This window comes from Neovison vison, chromosome 13 (genome assembly GCF_020171115.1).
Source record: "Neovison vison isolate M4711 chromosome 13, ASM_NN_V1, whole genome shotgun sequence".
Lineage (NCBI taxonomy): Eukaryota > Metazoa > Chordata > Mammalia > Carnivora > Mustelidae > Neogale > Neogale vison.
The window spans coordinates 62,520,273-62,531,262 of NC_058103.1; the positions used below are offsets into that span (position 1 = coordinate 62,520,273).

Consider the following 10,990-nt stretch of genomic DNA (forward strand, 5'->3'; position numbering starts at 1 on the left):
GGACTCGATCCCGGGACTCCAGGATCACGCCCTGAGCCGAAGGCAGTCGTCCAACCAACTGCGCCACCCAGGCGTCCCAGCATCTCCGCCATTCTTAACAACCATTCCAAACATTCTTCACCGTCTCTAGTGTTGACTACACTCCAATATGGTGTCGACTAGACTTTCCACTTGACTCCAGCTTCTCACCTTCTACCCATTTAACACAGATGTCATTTCCCTCAAACTTCTCTCCCTCTACCTATATGCTTATCTATGTCTGCACCTATCTTCACTTTCTTTTCTACAGTCTCAAATGAGGCTCAAATTGCACTCTTTTTGGCAGCTCCTCCTATTTCTGAACCTTGCCCATTCATTATCCATTCTCTCTCCTACCTGTCCTGCTTATTCGACATTTGTATCTTTACTGACACCCTTTCTTCATCACCTAAACATGCACAAGTCTCTCCCACATCCCTACATCCTCCCTTGATCTCTACCATCCTCCAGCCCAACTATCCCATTGCTTCTTATTTTCATCTAATCTTCTCAGAGGTATAGTTTATTCTCAATGTGTGTTCACTGAGTTGTTCTAACTTGGCTGGCGTGGGGCCCCAATGTACAACTGAAACTGCTCTTCCTGAAGTTATCAATAACTTCCTAGTTACCTAGTTCTTAAGTAACCCACGCTATAGGCCTGAGGAAAAAGAAGAGAGCCTCTTCTAGTACCAACTGCTCTTTCAAAGTCACTATGTCTCCATTCTTCACCTCATACCAGTGGTCAGCAAATTTTTCTGTAAAGGGCCAGACAGTGAACAGTTTAGGTTTTATGAGCCACATGGTCTCTTTGATAGGTACTCAACCCCAATTCTGCAAGGCAAAAGCAGCCACAGACAATACATAAATGAATGAGTGTGGCTGTGTTCCAATAAAACTTTATTTATAAAAACACGTAGTGGACTGGATTTGCTCTGCAGGCCAGTTTGCTGACTCATCCTCTTTGCTAGCACCTTGTGTCACCCCAGGTGCTTCTACATTTATCAAGAATTTGCCACCTGACTCAGTTCTCCATCACCACCTAAGTAACAAAACACATTACCTGGCACCTGGTAGGCATTCTATAAGCGTGGCTGCAATTATTATTTTAAAAAATTATCATACAGACACACTCAATAAATCTGTGGATGACCATCTAGCACTTTCAGCTCTGTTTCTTCATCTGCTTAACTCTCACACTCTAGGTTTTGTCATCACTGCAGAGCACTCTACATCTGAAATCTAACCTCTCCTATACACTGATCAAAATCTCCTGCTTGTCACTCTCACTCCTCTTATGCTTGCTCTTCAACCTCAGTGAGCCTCCAATCCACTTTTATCTCTATTCTCTCCTAATCCATGAGCTCCCGCCATCTTTACTTCCTATCAAGCTTGATCTCATGGTCCGTTCATTGAGCCATCCTCTCACCTACACCCCCAGCAACTATTTTCCCACTGTACCAGACAAGCAAAATCCTGTACCATCCCATCTATCTGCCTTCTCTATTCCTACACCTGGACGGCTTAGGACTACTCACAGATCAATGCCATCACAAACTTAGATTCTTAGCTGGGGCTTCGGCACCACCCAGCAATACCTTCCCCAATCCTCTCCTTAAGGTCCCTTAGGCTTAGGCTATCATACTTTCTCTCATGTTCAAATGACTAATTTGCCCCGGATTCTTCAGAGAAATGAAGAGGTGTGAATCTATGTTCTCAACTCTTTGCTGCACCAAGACACTTAACTTGTCCACCATCTTGAATTCCTTCCCTCTAGACCCAGAAAAACAGTTGCTTCTACTCCAATCCACCAGCAGTGTTCCAGATCCATCCCTGCCCCTTCTACCTCACCGATTCTACAAAAACCAAACCCTGAGCAAGCCAGCCACATCGTACAACTTTCTTCACTGCTCTTTAACCATGGCTACATTGCTTAACCTGAGCTTCCCCATCTTCAAAATGGTGATATCCTTGCAAGGTTGTTGTGAGTGTAATAGATCTTGAAGTGCCTGACATTTGGCAGTCATTTCATAAATGGTAGCAATTATTAGATTAAGTTAATAGCCTGAAGGTGAAAGGCAGTGACAAGAGATGGAATACAGGGTTGGAGACCTTCAGTGGTGGGGTGAGGGGTGGGCGAGGTGGGGAAGGGAAGCATACCTGGAAAGAGAAAGAGAAAATCATTTCCCTTAACCTAAAATGTTCCAGTCCTTCTATGAATATAACCAGTTGTTTTGTGAATTACAGTAATTAAATGTATGACCACTCTTTGCTATTCTCACCATAGTCTGGAGCCTGCAACTCCTCTTATAGCATAACCCTCTCCCAGAGGAAGATGTGCTCTATGTTCTAAGGCTTGGCCAACAAGGAAAACTAATGAATCTTCCTTCTATTAAGCTAGAATTAAAGTTATATACATTAAAAAGGAATTATAGCCATGTTGAACCATTAGAGGTATCAAACAAAAGTATTCAATTTATGATTCCATTACTGGGACAGAAACACTTCAAGGTGAGAGCCTGAGCCATCTCGTGCTTGAAATAAGCAAAAACTGGGGGCAAACACTGATGGGACAGTGAAGGAAATGTCAAAAAAACACAGGAGTTGGCCTGAAGGGGCTCCTAAAGGACAAATCCAGGACATTTTGAGCATCAAAAAGAATAATGATGGTGGTAACAGATTCTAGCACAATTAATCAAAAAGAGAAAAGAAAAAGTCCTTATGTCTGGAAAAGAAAATTTTAAAAAAAAGAAAAAAAAAGTAGAAGCTCCAAAAAAAAGAAAAAAAGAGAACTCTTCTACAGAATAATACAGTTAAAAAATATAGAAGGAATGAAAAAACTAGACAATTACCACTTTACAAAATCCAAAAGTAAAAATCATCCCCATGATACAAAAAACACTGGGTGAAGAGTTAATAGGCTATCTGCAAGAAGGAGAGAACATCTGCATATGCCCAACGTATTATTCCACAGGCTACTTAAATTTTAATTACAAAGATTGCCAAGGGAAAATGTGCCTTTATAGTGGAGATATCTGGCAGCTGCCCTCGTGATCAAGTGATGGAACTTAGCGTCAATAGTGAGAATAACCTAATGTTATGTGGCTGGTGGATGGCAATAAGCGCACAGCATCAGCCGTGCAGTGCAGGCCCAAGAGTGGTCTACTGAATTGATGGAGGAGAAAACAATCAATTAGTCCATAGTCTTACTGCTCAAAATGCCATCTAAAGATTAGAACCATATCATCTGGGGGCTGTTCAAAATACAGATTCTCAGGCTCCCCTTCAGACAACTGAATCATAATTTACATTTTAACCAGATCCTCAACTGATTCACAGGTACAACATTTGAGAAGCCCTGTACAAGACAAAATACCTAGCCTTTCCAAAAAAATCAATGTCATAAAAATTTTAAATGTGGCTGTGTGGGAGGGTCTGTTCTCAATTTAGTGAGACATGACCACTAAAAGCAATAAGTACATTGTGATTGAATCCTGGAGCAGAAGGGAAAAATTTATAATAATATATTTCAGGGGGACAAACTGGGAAACTGGGAAAATCTGAATGTATCTTTTATTATGTATTATTTATTATGTACCTTTTATTAAGAAACACTGAAATGGGTGCCTGGGTGGCTCAGTGGGTTAAAGCCTCTGCCTTTAGCTCAGGTCATGATCCCAGGGTCTAACTTTATCAATAAAACCAGCTAAAAGTTATTCCGTAAAATGAAGCTAATGTTTTTATGTATCACATTTTCTTTATTTTGAAGAATAAAGGTCTTCATATGATCCAAGGGCATTCTATGACAATTTTAAGTCAAAGTAAGAAGGAAGAACAATTTTCACTTCTTGTTTTTATTTGGTACCTTGAAGAAAAAGCGTTTACTAAGGTAATAAGTGACCTTTCCCCAAGGTAAAAGCATTTTAGTTCTTCAGTTTAATCTTAGTAAACCAGTATAATAAAAGACTTCAGATTAGCAAAATGAAGCTATTAAAAGTGACTTACAGAATCAAATTCAATACCAAGAAAATCTGGAAACTCAAACTCTTTTCATTAGAAGAGTTGTGAGAAACCATGTTTCTGTAAGAGTTACTGAAAACAGTTTTCTGGAAGTACTTATACAAAAAATGAGCACCTATCTTTTTGGCTTAAGTGGACCTGTGCCTAGATAAAACAGGACTGACTCCAATAGATGGATGATAGTCTACCCCAATTATTCTGTTAAATTCTAAAGCAGTCTCTCCTAAAGGTTGCCAACTATAGCCAGCAGGCCAAATCCAGCCTACAATGTATTTTCATAAATATAGTTTTAATGGAACACAGCCATGCTCAGTCACTTATGTACTGTATTTCGAGCTGAAAAACTGCAGCAGAGACCATATGGCCCACAATGCCTAAAATATTTACTGTTTGGTCTTTTACAGAAAAAAAATTGCCAATTCCTACTCTAGACAAGCAATCCACAAAAGGAATAAAACCTGTTCAGGACTCACCTGAGGTGTTGTCTTTTTGTATTGATCACCTCCATCTATCACATCCCTCATGATTTTTCCCTTAAGAAATTCATACTCTTCTGGACTCAAGTGAATAGACTCCATGGTTTTTCCACAGCCCGAACATTGACCACTGTAATTACAACAGTTTGTATTAAATAGTATCCTGGAAAAAATTTTTCCTAAAATGAGTAATCCTAGGACAAGAGGAAATTGAAGAGTAATGAAAAAAGAACATTATAATCTTTGTGATCATCACATTCATCCAATTTTTTATAAACTTGATAATAACACACATTAGATATGCCAGAAAAACCTGAAAAAGTAGACTGCTGGGCACCCAGATTAAAGTTTTTTTTGTTTGTTTGTTTTTTCTCCAATTTATTTATTTTCAGAAAAACAGTATTCATTATTTTTTCACCACACCCAGTGCTCCATACAAGCCGTGCCCTCTATAATACCCACCACCTGGTACCCCAACCTCCCACCCCTCCACCACTTCACTCCCCTCAGATTGTTTTTCAGAGTCCATAGTCTGTCATGGTTCACCACCCCTTCCAATTTACCCAAAAGCACATACCCTCCCCAATGTCCATATCCCTACCAACCTTCTCCCAACCCCCCTCCCCCCAGCAACCCACAGTTTGTTTCGTGAGATTAAGAGTCACTTATGGTTTGTCTCCCTCCCTATCCCATCTTGTTTCATGGATTCTTCTCCTACCCACTTAAGCCCCCATGTTGCATCACTACTTCCTCATATCAGGGAGATCATATGATAGTTGTCTTTCTCCGCTTGACTTATTTCACTAAGCATGATACGCTCTAGTTCCATCCATGTTGTCGCAAATGGCAAGATTTCGTTTCTTTTGATGGCTTTTGATTGTGTATATATACCACATCTTCTTTATCCATTCATCTGTTGATGGACATCTAGGTTCTTTCCATAGTTTGGCTATTGTGGGCATGGCTGCTATAAACATTCGGGTGCACGTGCCCCTTTGGATCACTACGTTTGTATCTTTAGGGTAAATACCCAGTAGTGCAATTGCTGGGTCATAGGGCAGTTCTATTTTCAACATTTTGAGGAACCTCCATGCTATTTTCCAGAGTGGCTGCACCAGCTTGCATTCCCACCCACAGTGTAGGAGGGTTCCCCTTTCTCCGCATCCTCGCCAGCATCTGTCATTTCCTGACTTGTTGATTTTAGCCATTCTGACTGGTGTGAGGTGATATCTCATTGTGGTTTTGATTTGTATTTCCCTGATGCCGAGTGATATGCAGCACTTTTTCATGTGTCTGTTGGCCATCTGGATGTCTTCTTTGCAGAAACGTTTGTTCATGTCCTCTGCCCATTTCTTGATTGGATTATTTGTTCTTTGGGTGTTGAGTTTGTTAAGTTCTTTATAGATTTTGGACACTAGTCCTTTATCTGATATGTCGTTTGCAAATATCTTCTCCTATTCTGTCAGTTGTCTTTTGATTTTGTTAACTGTTTCCTTGGCTGTGCAAAAGCTTTTGATCTTGATGAAATCCCAACAGTTCATTTTTGCCTTTGCTTCCCTTGCTTTTGGTGATGTTCCTAGGAAGAGAACACAGGCAGCAACCTCTTCGACCTCAGCCGCAGCAACATCTTCCCAGATTAAAGTTTTTAAAGTCATTCTCAAAACACAACTGGGCTCCAAATCTGTAGAGGAAAATATCTCCGGGGCTTCACACAAGGCTCATACCACTTTATGGGAAAAACATTTTGAGTACTGGAAATTCTCCATATTCCAAATATGGCTTTTTTTCTTAGGTACTCTCCTAATTATTCTATCTCTAATGTATTCTTAAAAATTTTTTGATCGGGGCACCTGAGTGGCTCAGATAGTTGGGCATCTGCCTTCGGCTCAGGTCACAATTCTGGAGTCCCGGGATGGAGCCCCACACCAGGCTCCCTGCTTGGCAAGGAGTCTGCTTCTCCTTCTCCCTCTGCTCCTCCCCTTGCTGTGTTTGCTCTCTCTCACACATTCTCTCTCAAACAAATAAAATTAAAAAAAAAAAATTTTTTTTTTTGATCAGTAGCAACAAAACCTACTAAACTCACATCAAGAAAGTTAAAATTAAATTTTGGTCTTTACCTTTCCTTGATTGTTGTGAACTGTCCTTTCCATTGTTCTCCAGGAACACTACAAAAAAAAGATTGCAAAACTAGATCAGTAGGAGGTCAGATTCCTACGCAACCAAAAGATAAGCATTTCATTTAGAAACTCAGCAGGCAAGAGCTCTGAAAAGTTCAGGATACTTCCTTACAATGGTTTAATCAGAAGAGTGGGTGATACACTGTGAGGGGGCTAAGGAGATAATGGTACCCTATTCTGGATCTCCTCCTTCCTTCACTTCTCCTTTGGTCATCCAACCTTTATCTTTATTTTTTTTTTAAGATTTTATTTATTTATTTGACAGACAGAGACCCCAAATAGGCAGAGAGGCAGGCAGCGGGTGTGGGAGCAGACTCCCCACTGAGCAGAGAGTCCGATGCGGGGCTTGATCCCAGGACCTTGAGATCATGACCTGAGGCAAAGGCAGAGTCTTAACCCACTGAGCCACCCAGGTGCCCCAACCTTCATCTTTGTATCTAAATCTGCCTGACATTAATAGTGTAACCTATAAATCAGACTTAACTCTAACCTTCTCCATTGAGCTACCAGAGACTGTTTCTCCCCAAAGTAATTTCTTCCCTTATATTATCTTCTTATGTACTACTATTAACTGTCAAGTATTATATTCCTAATTAGGTTGTGAATCCCATCTTAATAGAACTTCTATCACCAAATGCCCACAGTGCCTAGCCAAATGGAGGCATTCAAAACTACTTCATTTATTTGCTCAAATTATCCTTTCCTTCCTCTTACTTATACTACTGTCAGCTTCTACTGATTTGATTGCTTTCTCTCCTTCCCTAGTTAAATCAAGATCTCAGCTCTCATTCAAACCTATAATTGCCTCCAAATAGATCTCTTTATTTCCCATCTTAACCCCTCTTCAATTTTTTTTGTGTGGTGTTGACAGTTACCTTTCTAAAACTATACTCCAAGGTAACAGAATAAAGTCCAAAATCCTTGTCATTCAACATTTTCACAATCTAGCCCCTCTAGTGATATTCAATAAATTTGTCAAATAAGATAATTAAGCATGGTTGCTACTTCAAAGATCTGTAAAGAGAATATATAGCAGAAAGGAGAAAACCAGAAAAGGAATTAAATTTTTAGGAAAAGAACCTAAAACAAATTAGTGTTGAAAAAAATAAGTGAATAAAAGACTGAAGCAATTGGGGTGCCTGGGTGGCTCAGGGGATTAAGCCTCTGCCTTTGGCTCAGGCCATGGTCTTAGTGTCCTGAGATCGAGCCCCACATCAGGCTCCCTGCTCGGTGGGGAGGCTGCTTCCCCCTCTCTCTCTGCCTGCCTCTCTACCTACTTGTGATCTCTCTCTCTGTCAAATAAATAAATAAAATCTTAAAATTAAAAAAAAATAAAAGACTGAAGCAATAAATAGGCACAGAACCAGTAACATGAATAAAAACAAAGAGAAAGCAGAGAGCCTTGGAGAGAGCAGCTGGATGATGGAAAGATCCAAAAGGAACTGGACAATGAGATTTTCCATTTTTACCACTTGAGTATCACTGATCACGGTACCTCCATCTGCTCCAACCATCCAAGTTAATGAAATGCATAGATTAAACAGATACCAGTCACTAGGTTTCTGAAGAACTTCTTAAATACTAATATGACCCAAAGACAGCCCCAGTTTTCTTGCTATGAACTCCAGCGACAAAAACTATTTGCACTTGGGTGGCTCAGTGGGTTAAGCCGCTGCCTTCGGTTCAGGTCATGATCTCAGGGTCCTGGGATCGAGTCCCGCATCGGGCTCTCTGCTCAGCGGGGAGCCTGCTTCCTCCTCTCTCTCTCTCTGCCTGCCTCTCTGTCTACTTGTGATCTCTGTCAAATAAACAAAAAAAAAAAAAAAAACAACTATTTGTAAGTATATCATACAGAACTCAGAAAAAAAGATTATCCTTCTACAAAGAAAAAATACATGAAAACATACAAGTGCTTGATAACTTCCCTATTATGTGATGAATTGAGAATAAAAATTTTTTATGTTATTACTTTTTTAAAGAGGAGGAAATTTTTCTTTATTTTTTTAATTTTTTTTAAAAAATTTAAGGATTTTATTTATTTGCCAGAGAGAGAGAGAGAAAGAGAGAGCAAGAGAGGACAAGCAGGGACAGTGGGAGGCATAGGGAGAAGGAGGTTCCCCGCTAAGCAAGGAGCTCAATGCGGGACTCGATCCCAGGACCCTGAGATCATGACCCAAGCCGAAGGCAGAGGCCCAAACCCACTGAGCCACCCAGGCACCCCCAAAATTTTGTTCTTAAAGGGAAACAAATCTGAGAGAAGGAAAGAAGTATAATCTGAATAGAGTAATTCTCAACAACAACAACAAAAGGTGGCTGCTTTTAGGTAGAGGTATTAAAATAAAAACATACTATAAAGATCAAAATTACCTCTCAAACCATGTTTTGATACTGTGGGCAAATGATTCCTCAGGATACAGATGATTATTTCTTAGATACAAAAGAATGTCAAGTAGCTTATTTGAATACTGATCATCTTTCACGTTTTTTCCAAAATCAAAGAATGCTTTTAAAGTTTTCAACATAGGAGTAAGATCACGACCTAACAATTCCTGATACAAATTCCAAGCGAGGCTTACGTCTTGATGGAGGAGGGCTCCCTCAATACAATCATTGTAGTTCCTTACTGAAGGGATCAGGACTTTTTTGACATCCTCTAACAGCAACAAAGCTTCTTTCCATCTATCTGAGTGGACTAATCCCTGGATGAGGAGAGTATAGGCTCCAGGTTCTAATCTCCTATATCTGGCTTTCATGATCTCATAGACATCAATAACTTCCGATGTCTGCTTATGAAAGACGCAGAGATACAAATACCTGACCAGCAAATCATAGCCTACAATACCGTTGTTTTTTGCAGCTACCCAGGCTAACAGAGATTTGGCCACATCTACAGAGCTATGGGAGTGTGCCATTTGTGAAATAATCCAGCTTGCAAAATTAGCTTTTCCTTTGAAATCTTCCTTGAGTTTATCCCACTCTTCTGAATTCAAAGGTTTTGTTGGAAGTTGAATAGTGTTCCTTACAGGTGGCAAGGCATGATCTTCCCCGAGAGGATTCATCTGTGATCTCTTCCTAGCCGCTCCAGCTGCAAACAGATGGGAATCAGAAGAAACTTCCTTATTACTGCCTTCATCTCCTTTCCTGCCGTATCTGGACTTGGCAACCAGCAGATTCACTGCTTTAGTATTTTGTGCAGACACTGTTTTAAGAGAAAACCACTTCTGTTGCTCCCGGATGCCATAACGGTCTTTGAGAAAGAGAGAGAGGAAAGAGTGCCCCAGGCTTAGGCCAAGGTATGGATTGCTCTTCCAAAGCTTGGGAAAGCTTCGAATACCCGTGAAACACAAAGTCATCGTGCAGTGAGATCAGCACTAGACAGGATGGTGTTCACAAAACCCCTACTTCTACAGCATAATTAAGGAACTGGGAGTGGGGGCGGAGAATCGAAGCACCACTTCTTAAAAGATGATTTTCAGTTTCTCACAGACAAATCAGGGGTCTGCTTTTGGGGCTACCTAACGCAACGAAGTCTGCTGAGTTCTTGCCGTTAAACAACCATCCGGGGACATCCGACATCGGTCGCCAAGTTCTAAAACCTGGGGACAGGGTAGGAATCCTCCGGTGTCTGATATATTCCACACGGTGAACCTGAGGAAAAAGCACAAGGAGGCCCGTCCAGTTTGATTCGCGTGGAACACAACAGCCCTTGAAAAAGAGGCATGATCCCAGGGGAGCCTTGCTGAACGAGGGACGCCCCAACCCCAGACCTGGGAGCAGCATGGACGGCGGCGAAAGCCAAAATCTAGCGGCCCTGGGCCGGCATAACAACCCTCCCAGGCCGCCAAACACGTCAGGTGATGATATGAGGGCGGGGGCGTTGGGGAGAGAGCCGAACTGACAATTCAAGTAAGGAAGTGGGATTCACGAAGGGCACTGCCGGCCGTGTACAGACCGCTTAGAAACTAAGTTCCCTCCATTCAACAACTCACCTCAGCACTCACGCTTAAGGCAACCATAAACACGACGGAACTACCGCATCCACAATGCACCGCAAGGGCCCAGGCCCCGGGGCGTGGCCGAACCCCAAGCAGGCGTTCCGCCGGGCCGGAAGGCGATAGAAACACAATTGTGAAGCTGTTAGTGGCAGAAGGGGCTGTTGAGGACGTCTACTACGTTCAGGGAAACTTTAGGGCCTCTAGATATCTGCAGTGAGCGATGAAAAGAAATTGTGAAGCAAAAAAGCTCTTCCTCAGGCCGGAAGCGCCGTAGGACTCTGGAATCACGTGGTACACAGGCGCCAAA

At 41.5% G+C, this 10,990-nt stretch overlaps 1 protein-coding gene across 1 annotated transcript in view; it reads right to left on the reverse strand.

Moving 5' to 3' along the window:
• LOC122894081 (protein only RNase P catalytic subunit) overlaps positions 1-10,871 on the reverse strand; it is a 150,953-nt gene extending 140,082 nt beyond the window's left edge. The window contains exons 1-4 of the mRNA XM_044231430.1: positions 10,678-10,871; positions 9,056-10,336; positions 6,629-6,676; positions 4,509-4,641 (exon numbers count right to left, since the gene is read on the reverse strand). Coding sequence (XP_044087365.1) covers positions 4,509-4,641; positions 6,629-6,676; positions 9,056-10,041 — 1,167 coding nt within the window. The 5' untranslated portion in view covers positions 10,042-10,336; positions 10,678-10,871. The remainder of the gene's footprint in view (positions 1-4,508; positions 4,642-6,628; positions 6,677-9,055; positions 10,337-10,677) is intronic.
• Between the last annotated feature and the right edge of the window lie 119 nt (positions 10,872-10,990).